This window comes from Amyelois transitella, chromosome Z (assembly GCF_032362555.1).
Source record: "Amyelois transitella isolate CPQ chromosome Z, ilAmyTran1.1, whole genome shotgun sequence".
In the NCBI taxonomy this organism is placed as follows: Eukaryota; Metazoa; Arthropoda; class Insecta; order Lepidoptera; family Pyralidae; genus Amyelois; species Amyelois transitella.
Window position 1 is genome coordinate 11,055,486 of NC_083535.1, and position 17,963 is coordinate 11,073,448.

At 37.5% G+C, this 17,963-nt stretch overlaps 1 protein-coding gene across 1 annotated transcript in view; it reads right to left on the reverse strand.

Annotated features, from left to right (window-relative positions):
• Positions 1-1,507: 1,507 nt before the first annotated feature.
• LOC106133947 (disco-interacting protein 2) overlaps positions 1,508-17,963 on the reverse strand; it is a 77,632-nt gene continuing 61,176 nt past the window's right edge. Inside the window, exons 9-18 of the mRNA XM_013333840.2 lie at positions 17,204-17,396; positions 14,685-14,897; positions 13,486-13,655; positions 12,748-12,951; positions 12,127-12,348; positions 11,519-11,727; positions 8,924-9,155; positions 8,374-8,483; positions 6,458-8,064; positions 1,508-5,805 (exon numbers count right to left, since the gene is read on the reverse strand). Coding sequence (XP_013189294.1) covers positions 5,553-5,805; positions 6,458-8,064; positions 8,374-8,483; positions 8,924-9,155; positions 11,519-11,727; positions 12,127-12,348; positions 12,748-12,951; positions 13,486-13,655; positions 14,685-14,897; positions 17,204-17,396 — 3,413 coding nt within the window. The 3' untranslated portion in view covers positions 1,508-5,552. The remainder of the gene's footprint in view (positions 5,806-6,457; positions 8,065-8,373; positions 8,484-8,923; positions 9,156-11,518; positions 11,728-12,126; positions 12,349-12,747; positions 12,952-13,485; positions 13,656-14,684; positions 14,898-17,203; positions 17,397-17,963) is intronic.

Consider the following 17,963-nt stretch of genomic DNA (forward strand, 5'->3'; position numbering starts at 1 on the left):
ACACGAAACAGCTGAACCGATTTTAACACGACTTGTTGTTATTGTACCTGTATTATAATATATAATCCATATATATGATACATGATCCACCTGGAATTTGTCCCGTTTTGTTTTCAAGGGCCTAAATTTATAACAACCTACATACATTTATTTCAAATGTTAAATTAATAACAGAAAACAAAACACCTCTTTCCAGAAATGTTACTAAGTATTAATACACTAATTATGGTTTTAACCCAATTATCCTCGACACAAAATAATTCTACCTCGACTCTCTATCCTGAGCTTGCACTGCTCTTATCTTTGTAAAAAAAAGTTATAAAAAAAAAGTCCTTTGATTAATTAATACATAGAGAGTATATTGAAAACGTAGCCGCTTCACAATTAACACAAAGGTCGACGTTGAAATCTATACTGTGTGTAAATAATCTTCGCAATGTTTTAATTGATGACTTACATTGTCATCATTTAGAGTAGGGAAATTTGATTCAATGTTACAATATTTACTCTTTTACTCAAAATGAATGGTAGATAGAACGAACAGATAAAATCTGGTGGTTTGTCAAGGTTGAATATGAGAAGAAATGTGGATTGATTCTCTTAGTCTTAGGAAATAGTTACCCAAAGCCAGAAGTCTAAATATTTGCCTTATTATTTAGATTTCTGGGTAAATATATTTTAAACTCATAAAGTACTTATATGCTTCAGAAAGAAATATTAATGAAATATATTATATATAAAATATATTATATAATACTATTTAAATTTATCGTATTACAAATGTCTTAGTAGCCTATTACAAATTAAAAAAAAATACGTTAAAGGGTTCCGTAGTTATCAGTGGGTTAAAAAAAGAAGGTTACCAACATACTTTGGTATTATGTTTCCGTTATAAACAGTGCCACTTATTTACAATAACGTATAGGTATCTATTGTATTTGCCTTTTTAAATTACTTACTTATTTTTATCTAATCTAAAACTTACATTCATGCGCAAACGACTTGACAAGAATTTGTTAAATACGGAACTCTTAAAACAATGTCTTAGTAATTTTAAATACAATTATATCTTGATGTTAGCAATTAGTGTTTTGATTAAAAATTCGTAGATATTGGAGTTAGACAAGAGGTGAACGAATGGATTTTATCAGATAGAAGTCTTCAATTCAGAATAGTTATCTGCCCTAGAATGGCTGGGTTTTATTTTCAATCAACCGAAATATTTTGACTAAAATATAATAGTTAAGTACGTTCTTATATTTTGTTTTCGTACATAATGCTATCATAATCATATAATTTTTTGACAGTCTTTAAACATATACAAATACATATGTAAAATTCTGAACAGCAGCTTTTAGTTTTTTAACTATGTCAAGTAATATGTATTATTATTGATCTTACTGCATTTAGATCTTTGTTCTCATCTTGTCTGAGGCCATTAAATTTCTGTAATCATCTTAATGTTGTCAAATGTAGTTGATTGATGTTGTGAAATAAAACAATCAAAAACCAGAATGCACGTTTATTTCTCAGAAAAAAATACACAATTCAAAAAGCTGTTTGTTACTGGTCATTAAATAGCCAGAACATTAAAATAAACATAGTAATTAGTTACATCTACAGGAATTTTTGGAAAACGAACAAATCCCAATAGTTGTGCGTGTTATAAGCACCGTAAAATGTAGTAGTGTACACCCATAAGATAGGTCCCAATTCTCATTTTAAAAAAAAATTTTGCGAGTAACTACCCACAGATAATGGTTGAATAAAGTCAGAAATCGGTAATTCAGAGAAAGAGACTCTTTGCATTACAATATAAATAGTTTGTGTATTTATAATTGGTATATTTTTAATTTAAATCTTAGCAGTATAAACAGTTTGATTAGAAATCAAACTGTTTATACTGCTAAATGTCTACATACTGAAGAAGGTTTGTGAGATTGACGTCACAGTAATGAAGAAAGAGAAGGGCATGAAAAGGCTGAAACAGCGAATGTAAATCTTAGTATTTGAATAACTATTTCTCGCGGTAAAGTCGCGCTTTTAAGCTAAAGTAGGTACATATAAGTGTACACGACCATTTCACGATACTAGTGAACAAAAATAATGTGCTACTTTATGCGGTAGTGAGTTTTACGAACAGAGTGCGATCACGTGCTTCCATCGACGCAGTCACAAGGGACCCCTTGCACCACACATTATGCTCTACGGCTACATTACAATAAACGATTACAAATTAGACATTGTTCATAAAACTGAGTTATTTAACTACTTGTATACTTACTTATTCAAGATGACTACATTTTGTAATAACCATAAAAATCATATTTTCATAATCAATCGCCGTTCCGTTCCGATACACCGGCTATCGATCGTCAAAACAACATTAAATTCTAAATACAGAAATCATTTTAAACGTAAAATTAAATAACAAAAATATATGTACAATTTAGCAATAAATAATTACAAAAGAAAAAGTAAATAATGAAATCTAATTATAGAATATTGATTTAAAATATAATTTCGCTTAGATCATTAAAATATGCTTTTGCATTGTTACAGTCACGCTTAACTGGAATGAAATTAAATGAAATATATCCTTAATTATTTCTGAATTTATAACTTTCCGTCAATGTGATGTAAATTCCTTCATATCAACAAAAAATAACTCATTATTTATAAAAATGCTTTATGGCCTCCTTCAAGACAGAACTTTTGTTTCAAATGTAAATTACAAAATATTTTTTTTTCGAAAACGTTTTAATGAGACAATTTCAGTATACTTTTTTAAAACGTTAATGACATTGAATTTCTTATTTGACTAAAATAAAAACAAAAAGGCGTGAAAAAATGAAGGGGCCATAAAACGTTCATATATAATATCGTTTCAAAAAGTAATTTAACGTTACGAAATAATGACACAGTCATTGTGCTTCTCACTTCTTGATCACATCATCCCTCTGGAATTAGTTCTCTTCTCAGGGGAACAGCCGTAGGTGCGACTTGACCACGATTCTGGATTGTGTGAGTCAGGTTATTTACACGAAGCGACTCCCATCTGATCTCCGTAACTTAATCCTTATTGGATCATGGTCAAACCAAACCTTACATAGTGACTTGTGCCAAATAAAATCACATTTTTAATTTTCACTTGCAGAACATTTTCTCTTTGTTTATGTATTAAAAGAAATAAGCCCATCAAGGAGACAATGAAAATTAAATTCTATGAATAACTGATTCCACTTTGGTGCTATCTCATAGTCGGTGTAGCATTCATATTGATCGATGACTTATGTACTACTCCTTCGACTATAATTGAAAATTAGAGTGCATTTGACCACATTCTTCCTAAAGGTAAGTGAAATGAGGTCTAAGGTGACAAGAAACTCAAATAATAATCACTTTTGCACTCTTACAAAGCGCGTGTAACAAGGTAAATTCTCTGTATAAATATTTTCAAATAATCAAATTAAAATATACTGAAGAAAGTGGAATCAGTTTCTACAAAACACACATACAAATTTAGGTAAAGGTGAGCGAAATTTTAGTTCAATCCGAACAATGTTATTGTCCAAATAAACGGTCAACCCAACGTCACATTAAATGCAGTGTCCCACGCTAACACTAATTACCAATACATTACAATATTACAAACTAGTATTACAATTACATGATTCATAATAATCACAACAATATAATTGTGTAAGTATAGTAAAAAATGTTATAAGCATTGCACTAGAGTCAATGAAATAATAGTCGACACGCCGTTGAGGAGTTCCTACCAAATTACAAGTTTTTACGTTAGTAGGAAGTTTTATTATAAAACTGAATAATTGGTTCAAATTGTCGGTTAACTGATAATCATATCACATTAATAAAACATTTGCGAATAACATTTTTATAATAAATGATGGCCAAAATTTGAATAAGTGCATTTAAAGAAATGAGATACAAAAAATGGAAATAAAAAATTATTGTTCATCCTGGAAGATGTATGCTTCATAATGACGTAGGCATTCACTAAAGGGGGACTTTTAGAAATTCCCATAGTATATAGAGTATTGCCTTACGCAAAAGCCAACGCCATTACAAATGCACCTGTATTACTAACTTAAATAAAGTATGCTTTTGGCAAACTTTTTTATTTTAAAGTTTGAATATTTTCATTTTGTTCCAAACGAAAATTTTAAAGCAGTCGTATTATGAGTACAAATTGATCATACACAGCCACCTGGGCTGGTAAGTCTTCATAAAAACGGGATATATTGCGGCAGTGGGAAACATTTAAATATAAGTCTAAACTCGAGCACATTAGATACTATTTACCTTGAAATATGACAAACAGAACCAATGGAGCTTTTCACTATATATGACGAGGCGTATGTCTCATGTTCTCTCCTACTCTTCGGTCGGCATTTACCTTCAAGGGAGATTTAGTCCACAAATAAATGTACTAATAGTGTATCTAAGTCCAAAGTCTAGTCTCAGTGGAAAATATTGCTCTACAAATACCAAATATAAAAAAAATAGTTGTTTTTTTTTGAGCCTATTGTCACACTATGAAAAATTTTATTTTAACATTACAGATTAATGTATGTATCTTATTAATAGCTCGACTTTATACTTATATATTGTTCATGATGCTATGACTTCACCAGGATATCAATAGACTGTCAGATAATTTTATTAACCATACAACATCGAAAAGATATGAAATAAATCAGACTTCAGACGATCAGTCACGATTTAGAGGTGTCATTATAAGGGTCCATTCAGACTGTCGTGAAGCGCGCAACTTTTTATCGCCTTAAAACCGAATGGACCCTAAAAGCGTTGTCTAAAATAGCCTTAGAAATTAATAACGTTACAGTCTTAAAATTCCGATTCGTTCTTAGCGAGTTATTTGGCGTCTCTCGCTTGTACAGTGCGTTTAAAAATGATCAAAAATCTTTTAAAAGACAGTCGAAATTAACTATACACTGACCTAAGTTAGAAATATGTCACTATGAGGAGAAGGGTGCTTACACATATTCGGTACATCTTAAGCCTACGATACACGATTTATATACTAAAATACTTGATAATAATCGTATCCTACTATTACGAATATACGTTTGGTTACACGAATGACTGTTTAAAATAATAATGATTTGACGACGGGCACAACCATTTATTAATTCGTTACATTCTAAGTGGTTATGAAAAGAATCTCGGGAATGGTTTCATTACTAACGATCTTTATCGTTCTACTAGCTTTTACCAAAAAAAAAAACTTTTAATTTCAAGAAGATTGGTTCAGTAGATAACGCTTGAAGAGACAACAAACAAACAAACAAACTAGCTTTCGCATTCATAATATTAGTTAGGAATAAAAGGTTACACTAAAATCATACAATTCCCATCACTTCTACCGTTAGGATCATTCCCAAATCGACCAAAACACCGAAGTTTCACTTCAACAAAACATGAACCCACAGTTCTTAAGAAAGACGATATTCAAAATCAACTCTCAACAAAACATCTAAATCGTGTATCGTCAAACCAAAGCACCTTTACATATTATAAGCGATATAAATGGCGTCAATTTGGTCCGATAGGAAACCGTCTCTCAGATGCATGCGTTGTTTTTCACCGCGGGAATTTATCGGCACCACTCCTGGGTCCACCACGACCACCACTCCGACTATCAAGTGGTGCTCCTCTAGTACAGTGTTGGTGACGAGTGGTACTAGGTTCAATGCTTCGCTGTCGTTGCCGTCCAACTCCACGACTACTACTAGCAGATTGGTCCAGGTGAAGACGGCGCTGTAAGAAAGAAATTGAGTGTCTGTGAAGTTTTTTGTTTACAATGTTAAAGGAAAAAAAAATACAGTAGAAAAATAAAAATATTTAGTGGCCATTTTTATTTACTACTAGCTTGTAGCCGCAGCTTCGCCCGCGTTAAATCAGCGCAATTTTAAAACAGTTACGAAATAAACACCAGCTAAAAAACAACGAATTAAGCGCTACTTACAAAAGAATACAGGTTTATCGCAAATCCCACGGCAACTTTAAGTTTTACCGGGATGAAACCTTGTTCTTTTCCAGACTCAATAATATATACGTAATATATTAAGAATATTAATTCAGTAGATAACCCGTGAAAAGGTCACAAATAAATAAACTTACTTTTGCAATTATAATATTAGTAAGGATTATACCTGCCACTGTCTATCAGTTTACTTTTAAGAAATTATGATGGTTTAATAATGGAATTAAGATTCATATAGTGACAGGTTGTAAGACCTAAAAGGAGCTCAAGTTTGTAAGCCTTTCACCAGATTGCCTTTTGCAATGTGTGTGTTAAGAGAATCAGCTGGCATACAATATGTACTTTCTTTGCAAGCAGATGGCACACTATATTTTCTACGCTATCAAACCAGCATGAAAATGGAAAAAAAATGTGCTTTTAACTTACCATTCCGCAATCTTCTTGTGGCACCGCATCACTGAATTCTCAATATCTATAGGATGGTACCGCATGCCTCTTAGCATTATAGTTTCGTCCAGAGCCCCTACCACGAACACGGCGTCGTGGGTATCGTGCGAATCCCCCGCCATGCCGCTAACGCTACACGCCGACGCTAGCGACTCCGTGTCGCTATCCCTCGTCATTATAGAAGTATCATCCCCACCCCCACTAGTGGTACTAATCTCCGTCCTCCTCAGAAAACCGAGGTACCCTGTCCTCGCGTAAACTTCCCCTGTGTTTCCTGTGACCAACTGGGCGCTAAAGTGATCAGCGTAGTCACTCTCATCGCCGTATATCGTGAAATACCCGCTCGCGTTGTGTGGAGACTGCACCCAAATTTCGCCCAAATGCGAATCCCCGCATTGACCTTTAGTCTCAGGATTTGCTGTTATGACCTTAACTCCGGGTAAAAGCTTCCCCGACTCCATCAAACATAAGGAATGTGGGCTGCCGCGTTCGACCAGCGAGACGCGGTCGTTCCGCAAAGCCCTGAGATCAACGTACACAGTCGAGGGTTCGGGACTAGACGCGCCTTGCAAACAAATAGCTATGTTCACTCGGCATCCGAATGACGTAGAGACAGCCCTGGGACTCAGGCCCAAAGCCGAGAACAGTTTAGAGAAGGAATTTGTCAAGTTGATTCGAGGCCTTTCTTCGGCGACCACTACACACGTCCTGACGCAGGCCAGGTTGATCCCTTTGGATTTCAGTTGATTGACCGAGCTACCCAACCCTTTGGTGCAGAGTTCCATGACACCGTACGAGCAGAATGTGTCGCGCACTTTGTACTGCGAAACGGCGCTTAGCCATAAACCCGGGTTGATTTCTACTTCTGAAGGCGGTATGAGAATCGAATGGTGGCCGGAGTAAATGCTGCTCAGACACCAGAGCGCGAATCCGAGGCCACAATATGGGTCTAAACAGAGTGCGATATGCCGCGATGGATACAATTCGCAGGCGATTTTCATAGATCTGCAGAGCGACGTGACTGCGGCGTGAGACATTTTGATCCCGGCGAGCATTCCCGTGGTAGACACGCTGAAGTCCAAATACGCGAGCATTTCCGCGGTAGGAGCTCTGTACAGGATTGGTAATTTTTTCTTGGGCATATCGTCTGTGTCGAGAGTTAACGGCCAGGCTTTGCTGTCGAGAACATTGCTAGCTTCTTTGGATCGGAGGAGTTTTATCACAGATTGGTTGGAGAGGACTAAGGTGGCCTTGCTGACGTCTACGATCATTCTGACCGTTGGTAGGGTTGTATGAAGATTTTGTGGATGCGGGGGGCGAATGGTGACTGGTACAGTTCCCACGTAAAGGCAGCCGTAGAACGCGCATATGAGATCAAGCCCCGGCGGGAATATTAACGCGACGTGGTCTCCCGTGTTCACTCGTCCTTTCTCTAAGAGGAGGTTGCCAATTCTCTCCGCTTTCTTGTGTAGTTCCGCACACGTGAGGACTTTGGACACGGCCCCTTTGGAATTGAGCAAAGTGAATATGACGTGGTCGGAAGTACTTTGTGCACGCCATCTTAGGATCTGCGATATGAACTGGTACTGTGAAAGAAATAAATTTCATTAAACGCTTAAACCGAGTTTCTTGTTTGTGCCAATTTATATTAACACAACAGTTGAAATTAAAGAAAAATACTAATTGCAATTTTTTATTTAGTAATAAATTTAGCTTTTTATTCTAAGGACAATTGCATTTTTTTTAAATTATCACAATTTATATTCCTATAACTTATCAAATTCTTACCTAAAACTGGTCCTATTCTTAAGTATTGGTGCCATTATACTAGTTCTTATATGTGGAAACAATTGTAAATTACTCGCCAAGGCCAAAAATAATCTAAAAATATTTACCTTCCTAGCCGCATCCGAGTCGTCACTGTATCCCATGTCTCGACCCTGCGCAGACGCAAGGCGATTTCCCTGAACTAGATTCCCGACAATAACTGAAGCCGGGCCCACATCTGTAAATACAAAGTGACAGTTGGAAATACCAGTCCCATCTAAAGGCAAGAGTAAAAGGGACACAAAATTAACGGATAGGTACCTATTTTGCGATGAAAAAGTTGAGATTTAATGAAGTTGGCAGTTTAACATGGATGCAATGTACCTATCAGAATTTCGCCTTTCATCCTTGTCTATTCCCGATTTAACCCTTGCATTGCAGTTTTGGCTTCAGGGCTTTGGGTCCGCCGAAATATGCATTATATAATATATGAACCAAAAAACAATAACGATCCTCACAAATAATCGTTTCGAACCACACACTATTTAGCTTGGGGACATAAACGAAAGCGGCATTTTACGGCAAACAAAAAAAAAGCACTGATTTTACTTTTATAATTTTTTATATTTCATTATATATTGTATATTAATGATTTTATATTTATATTAGAAATCTCACCTGAATGTATCTCCCTTGGTTTCGGCAGATTAGTGACACAAGTATGCGGGCACATCAGAACGTTGGCTGGATGTAAAGTACCCTCCAAAAAGCGGCGTTTACACTCGCTGAGGTGGATGCCCCCTAGCGGCGTCTTGGGCAAATAGTTGGGTTGAACTAGTGCCAAGCAATATATGCCCACTTGGTGAATCGAGTCCACAGCTTGGAGAACGCGCGACATCCACTGGAAAGACTGAGAGAAATATTTATTAGTATATATTGGTATTGTGTACTATTTTTAATCCATAAGAATTACTTACAATCCTTCCTCTATATATAAACTTCATGGGTTCCACCGCTAACACCGTGATAACAATGTCGTCCATGTTGTTTACGACGGAATATCATAAACAAATTTACCTCTTCCTCGCCACAATCAGGTCTTTGCTCAGCAATGATGCATATTCTCTCGTCCCTCAACACCCTCACAGAGAACACAGCAATCCTTCCTCTATATATAAACTTCATGGGTTCCACCGCTGACACCGTGATTACAATATCGTCCATGTTGTGTTTACGACAGAATATCACAAACAAATTTACCTCTTCCTCGCCACAGTCAGGTCTCTGCTCAGCAACGATGCATATTCTCTCGTCCCTCAACACCCTCACAGAGAACACAGCAATCCTTCCTCTATATATAAACTTCATGGGTTCCACCGCTAACACCGTGATAACAATATCGTCCATGTTGTGTTTACGACAGAATATCACAAACAAATTTACCTTTTCCTCGCCACAATTAGGTCTTTGCTCAGCAACGATGCATATTCTCTCGTCCCTCAACACCCTCACAGAGAACACAGGAAACCATCCTCTGTACAAAAACCTCATGGGTTCCACCGCTGACACCGTGATTACAATATCGTCCATGTTGTGTTTACGACAGAATATCACAAACAAATTTACCTCTTCCTCGCCACAGTCAGGTCTCTGCTCAGCAACGATGCATATTCTCTCGTCCCTCAACACCCTCACAGAGAACACAGCAATCCTTCCTCTGTATATAAACTTTATGGGTTCCACCGCTAACACCGTGATAACAATGTCGTCCATGTTATGTTTACGACAGAATATCACAAACAAATTTACCTCTTCTTCGCCACAGTCAGGTCTCTGCTCAGCAACGATGCATATTCTCTCGTCCCTCAACACCCTCACAGAGAACACAGGAAACCATCTTCTGTACAAAAACCTCATGGGTTTCACCGCTAAGACCGTGATTACAATGTCATCCATGTTGTGTTTACGACAAAATATCACAAACAAATTTACCTCTTCCTCGCCACAATCAGGTCTTTGCTCAGCAATGATGCATATTCTCTCGTCCCTCAACACCCTCACAGAGAACACAGCAATCCTTCCTCTATATATAAACTTCATGGGTTCCACCGCTGACACCGTGATTACAATATCGTCCATGTTGTGTTTACGACAGAATATCACAAACAAATTTACCTCTTCCTCGCCACAGTCAGGTCTCTGCTCAGCAACGATGCATATTCTCTCGTCCCTCAACACCCTCACAGAGAACACAGCAATCCTTCCTCTATATATAAACTTCATGGGTTCCACCGCTAACACCGTGATAACAATATCGTCCATGTTGTGTTTACGACAGAATATCACAAACAAATTTACCTTTTCCTCGCCACAATTAGGTCTTTGCTCAGCAACGATGCATATTCTCTCGTCCCTCAACACCCTCACAGAGAACACAGGAAACCATCCTCTGTACAAAAACCTCATGGGTTCCACCGCTGACACCGTGATTACAATATCGTCCATGTTGTGTTTACGACAGAATATCACAAACAAATTTACCTCTTCCTCGCCACAGTCAGGTCTCTGCTCAGCAACGATGCATATTCTCTCGTCCCTCAACACCCTCACAGAGAACACAGCAATCCTTCCTCTGTATATAAACTTTATGGGTTCCACCGCTAACACCGTGATAACAATGTCGTCCATGTTATGTTTACGACAGAATATCACAAACAAATTTACCTCTTCTTCGCCACAGTCAGGTCTCTGCTCAGCAACGATGCATATTCTCTCGTCCCTCAACACCCTCACAGAGAACACAGGAAACCATCTTCTGTACAAAAACCTCATGGGTTTCACCGCTAAGACCGTGATTACAATGTCATCCATGTTGTGTTTACGACAAAATATCACAAACAAATTTACCTCTTCCTCGCCACAATCAGGTCTATGCTCAGCAACGATGCATATTCTCTCGTCCCTCAACACCCTCACAGAGAACACAAGAAACCATCCTCTGTACAAAAACCTCATGGGTTCCACCGCTAACACCTTGATAACAATGTCGTCCATGTTGTGTTTACGACAGAATATCACAAACAAATTTACCTCTTCCTCGCCACAATCAGGTCTCTGCTCAGCAACGATGCATATTCTCTCGTCCCTCAACACCCTCACAGAGAACACAGCAATCCATCCTCTGTACAAAAACCTCATGGGTTCCACCGCTAACACCGTGATTACAAAGTCGTCCATTTAATGTTTACGACAGAATATCACAAACAAATTTACCTCTTCCTCGCCACAGTCAGGTCTCTGCTCAGCAACGATGCATATTCTCTCGTCCCTCAACACCCTCACAGAGAACACAGCAATCCTTCCTCTATATATAAACTTCATGGGTTCCACCGCCAACACCGTAGCTATAATGTCGTCCATGTTGTGTTTGCGGCCGGTCACTGTCATCAGACCGTCGCGGGAGCCGCAGACGAATACTAGACCTGAAAACAAACAAACATTGGCGGTTATTGATGTAGAAACACATAAATATATACAACTAACGCATTTGAAATGTTGGAAGCAGTAAAAATTCTATCTGAAAAAATCTATATCATATCATTTTCCACTAGACTATCTATCTTATAATAAAATTGAGTGTTTTAATGTAGTACATTAAAACAACGATACATATCTTTTAAATTGGGTATAAAAGTGCGAATTTTTTTTTCCGTTATTTTTTCATCTAGTATAAAGTTGAACAAAGCCCGAGAAAATCTGTTTGTGTATTGCTGAATCACGTACAAAACAAGAAGTAACTGCACTTTTGACACTAATCGTATTACAAGGGGGTGCTGACTATACTTACACTGACTATACATACATATTATTAATAAACTCACCACCAGGTCCCAAGAATCCCAGCAGTCCACTCCTCACATAGCTCTCTTCGCCAATAGTTTCACCATCGGCGTCGAGTGGTCTGACCTTGAAGACAGTGTTGGTCAGACCGGGCAGACCCCAGTATCCGGATCCGGTGGCCCCGGACAACACGCAGATTTCCCCGACTTCGTCCGTCTTGCAGAGGTAAGCGGGGCCCTCCATTTTCACGACCACTATCACGCCTGAAAATGTTGGAATGAATGAGAAAATGAATAAGGTTTATATCACAAATGAGCTAAGCAGATGGTCTAATGGTATATTGGTAAGGAAATAAAAACAAACAATGTATGCATATAATAAAATTCTAGAAATGCTAGCGCCCAACGTTGAAACGAGTAAGAAAATGACTCGGCTTATATCGTAATATTATAAAAAAAAAATAACGTTTATGCGTATAATAAAATTTTGAGAAGGTTTATAATGGAAATAATGTTACAAATTTTAAATCAAAACAAAATTTGGAAATAAATTAAGGAACATCTTACAAAAAATTTTCAACATTCCTATTCAGATACATGAATAAAACTTTAATTTTTAAATATTTCTTTGTATCTTTAATCTTAAGATTAACGACAACTCACATGACGGCATGACCTGCCCGCAGTCCTGCAACGTCAGCGAAGTCAGTGAATTCTCCGCGTCGACTCTGACTACCCCGTAAGACAGGCCGGACATGGACAAAACGCCCCGGCCGGCGGACGAACCGCCGCGACCGGCGCGTCGCACGCATACCGTCAACGATTCGCTGCTACATGCGCATGGGCATATAGCATCGCCGCGTACGCCTGTACAGAGAATAAACAAATTATTTAATCAATATTTACATTCTTGAATACACACTTAATTTATTTGCTTAACCCTAAGGTTGACTGTCACACAATGCATTTAGTATTAAGTCCGCCCATTGTATCGACATTGTTTGTACAATAAAGTTAAATAAAAAAATAAATATAATATCATTAATTCTGCAACTCGTATGGCCAACGAACAGTGTGACGACATAACTGTTATCGTTGGACGTTAAGCCGAAATGGAATAGACAGAATCAGACAGAATGCAAGGGAGTCCCTTGTAGAAAGTAGAACAAAAATCAAATAAGAGTCTTAGACTCACAGAATAAACTAGAGTAAGCACGCGGCTCCACCCGCGTATAATAAAAAAAAATCGCTAATTTCCTTTCCCGCAGGAATTTCTACTGTTGGTGCACCCCTTAGGATCCTACATGCTTAATTTAAAATCTCTAGAGTCAGCTGTTTGGAATATGCATTGATAAGTCAGTCACTCAGTGTCCTCTTTTATATAATAGATAAAGAATGTACCCTTGCTCTGAAATACGGATAGGAACTGGTCACACGAAGACAAAGACCAGGGATTGGCTCCGTCGGCGACCAGCAGCATCCGAAGAGAAGTCAGGGATATCTCCTTGTGGTCGCGAGTGGCTAGCAGGCCCCAGTGTAGGTCGCGGGATTTCACTATAGCTACCGACGCCCTGGACACAGAAAAAATACAATTAAAGTTAGAAGCTCGCACTTAATTTCTCTTTCTTCAGTTCTAGATTGTATCGTGAGCTGCTTTACCGACCCTTAACGAAATACCAAGGGTCAAGATAACAGGTTAGCCACAAACTAGTAATTATTCTAACTTAATATCTGGATTTTTGGTGCACTAATTGCTATTGATTTTCATTTAGACGTCTTAATAAACAAGGAATCGTGCCAACAAACAAAAAAAAACTTTCTCCTTATTTTGAAGTCGGCTGTAAAGTCAGTCTATGATGATTGCAAACACTTCCTCAAAGGCGTGAACCGCCGCGATTGCTCACACTTCAATCCGTGAAAAGCCGGATACGAGAATATAGCGTGCATCGGAAAATAATTTCCGTACGTTCCCAAAGGGCGGATATTTACAAATTTGCGCGGTACATTTCACGGCCCAATGATTATGGATTCTCGTTACTTTGCATATTTTCATCATAAAGTGCTTGTTACCATAAAAACGTAATATTGAAAAGTAATTTCTTCTTCTTCGTGAAAGATAAATTAATCGAAAATAATGTATTCTGATTTAAAATGGAAATAAATAAGGTTCAGTTTCAGCATCAAAAATAGAACTTTCCAGACAGCTACTTAGTGCAGCCGAGTTTAAATACAAAAGAGGAGAGTAAAACACATGACAGTTTAATATATTTAAAAATAACCGCAAAGTATAAAGAAACTTTATATGTTTTTGGCGTTCATTTGTTTTCAAATACATTTTATGAGGAAAGTTTATATACAGCTGTGGTTTCAACTTCTTACTACTCGAATTTATTATGTACGCATGGTATGACGATGACTCGGTGCCGTTCAGGACGCTCTCCAACACTACATGACATCATCCCGTCTCTTTTTTGTCTTCCAAATAGTTCAGAAACCTGTATGAATCTGTTTTAATATAGCTATACATACATACATACATGTGGTCACGTCTATATCCATTGCGGGGTAGACTGAATGGCCACGTATACTTGACTATTTACCTATATTTAGTAATCATGTGCATCCACGACGCTGGGCTGACTTTCATCAGCGCGTACGGTATGAAGATAACGTGCATGCCGTTCAGGACGCTGGCCAACACGGCGTGCCACAGTCCCGTCTCCCGCTTGAAGTCCAGGACGCACACCATGTGCTCCCCCTCCGTGTAGTTGCAGGCCACAGACAGCATACGACAGTGGGCCAGCATTGACGACCTGTAGAGGAAAATGGCAGATTGACACATCCACACGCCCATAGACAAAACTTTGTGGTTTTCTGGATTGTGTAAACATATTGCAAATGTTGTTTTTTTTTGTTAAAATAATAAAAAAAAAACAAATAATAATGACACAATAAAGATGCCCATGCCCATATTTTATTATTGAATTAAAACAATCAAATATTCAGAATTCAGTCTTATAACACTGCAATCTGTTCCGTATATATTTATTTTATTTATTTATAAGACTAGGAAAAGTGGAATTACTGAATATTCTGAAATCTTACAACTCGTGAGTTAAACTTGAGCAGCATTGAGTTGTTTTGGTAAATCGCTATTGCATAGAAAATAAAATTTTAAAAGGCACAATCATTTTAAAATCGTTCTTGAAATTTCCTTTAGAAAAATAAATAAAATGGAAGCTAGTCAGTAGTCGTTCTCAGGTAGTTTGAGAAAAAAAAAAAAAAAACAAGTTACTTAACTAAGTATCTTAAATTGAAACTGAAACTTTTCCAGCATCTCAAATACTAAACACATTTTCCAACTATAAGTATAGGTATAATCGTAAAATTGCGGTAGATAAAATCCACGTAAAACTTACTTTGCACCTCGATTTTTCCACAATTCGCTTGGCTTCATACAGTTCTCATTTTACTGAATTAACTGAAAAGTGGAACAAAATTCGCAGTGCGGCTTTAGCGCGGGGAAAGTTTGAAAACAAAAGGACTAGACGTCATTCTAGCGTCCACTGCTGAAGCACATATTTTCCGTTAGCTCCGAATGCGTCGACGACACGACACGATGCGATTAGTTATAAATAAATAAATAAAAAAGGCCATTTATTTTTCCACCATTTGTTTTGTTGATATTCATTTAATTCATTGATTAAATAAATATAAATATGAACCCATATTCATTAGGTATGTTAATATGTTCACTATAAATTATACTTTTATGATTGGTATGAGAATAATTTTATTTTCTTTCAAAAATATATGTTGTGTCAAATCTTCTGAAAATATAATTAAGTATCTTTATTAGGTATGTAGTAGTCGCCTCTTTGGCGTGGGCCACCCCCAAAGGCCTACGCGAGCAAAATAATACCGCGCCCATCAGCGTGAATCGTTTTGGAATAACAAAAGTAAAAGCAAATGTAAGTACTCTGGAAAACCATTCATAAATAACCTTTAGAAAATCCTTCTAATATTAAAAATGCGAAAGTTTGTGAGTATATCAGTATGGATGTTTGTTACTCTTTCACGCAAAAACTACTGAACCGATTACGATGAAATTTGGTATGTAGGAAGCTGAAGACCCAGAATGACATAAAGGCTACTTTTTATCCCGGAGTTCCCGCGGGATTGATTCCACGCGGACGAAGTCGCGGGCAGTCTCTAGTATAATATAAAATATACGTTCACGCACTCAAAAGGGCGTAGCTGGACCGCATCTTTTCTGGTTTGTAAAACTTTCAAATCTTTAACATGAATGATTACCCTTTAATGTATAAATGATAAAGTCCGACATAGATTTTGAGCACGTTAGACTTTATTGTACCCAATACAGAGAACGAATCTCATGCAACTGAAAATACAATATTCATAATTTTCAGAAACAGTTTAATGAATTTAGAACTAAAACGTTCAAACTAACATAGGAAGCTATTTTTTGTGTAGGTAAGCATTTCAAATTTTACTTATTTCTTCTTCAGATTTTACAATGATAGATATATACACAGAGATGCAAAAAGCTATTTAAAAAAATAATCGTATCGATTAATAATCGAGATCGGGTCGTATCTAAAATGCGTTCAGTATTTCATTACTCCCATTAAATTTCTAGACTTCGCAACAGGTTGTCCACTTGTTGCCGCCGGTTCGTCACAATTTAATAAAAGCGGCGTACCAATCTATTAGAGCCGAGTTATTGATGAATTATATCTCTTTTTTTTCCTATCGTTATCACTTACTGTGACAACAAAGGAATATTCCTGGAAGACGGGCAAGTATTATACCTATTGTTTTACGATATTTATTGGATAAGTATAATAGATAAACTTGATATTTAAACACGATACCATACTTATAGCGTCATCCTTCTATAAATAAAAAAAACGTGATATTTGTTATATTTTGGCTTAAAAGTTGTTCCTTTTGAAATTAATACTATAGTAGTTTTAGATGAAAAAGAGAAATTCATAACTTAGTTAGACATTATTCTTAAAGATTACGCATAATTTTAAAGACTTTGTGAATTCAAAAACCTGTAAATTCTAAACAAAAAAAATCACATAAAAATCACCTGGTAACTATGACGCCCATAGCAGACCCGTCGGCCGCCGATGTATGTTCAATGTGAGCGGGGCTGTCCTCGGCGGGGCGGGGCGGGGGGATCCAGTCCCGGGGCGGGCGGGGCAGCTTCTCTGTCGACACCCAGAACAGGGACGGCCAACCGCGAAACGACACCACGTCTCCGGATGAGGTTTTTGGCAGGCCTGTTGGAAAATTTATAAGAATAAGACCGTGGTGCCATGTGGTTCCCGGCAGTGCCGTGTGGTTCCCGGCACCAATACAAAAAAGAATAGGACCACTCCATCTCTTTCCCGTGGATGTCGTAAAAGGCGACTAAGGAATAGGCTTACGATCTTGGGATTGTTTTTTAGGCGATGGGCTAGCAACCTGTCACTATTTGGAATCTCAATTCTATCATTAGGTAAGCCAAATAGCTGAACGTGGCCATTCAGTCTTTTCAAGACTGTTGGCTCTGTCTATCCCACAAGGGATATAGACGTGACCATATGTATGTATGTATGTATGTAATAAGATCGTCGTCGGTCTGACTCGTCAGGCTTGTGAGGTGAGGGCGGGACTGTTTTCCTGTTGAGACCCAAAATATTTAAGAAACTGTACCACGTCGCATGATGGGGTTTTTGGTAGTCCTGCGATATGTGAAGCATGGTAATAATAGATTGTTGAAAGCGTCGATGTACGACCAGTTAAGACATCGGATGTCGGTACCTAGCTTGAAATCAACTATGGCCGTATACCAATGACTGTTTTAG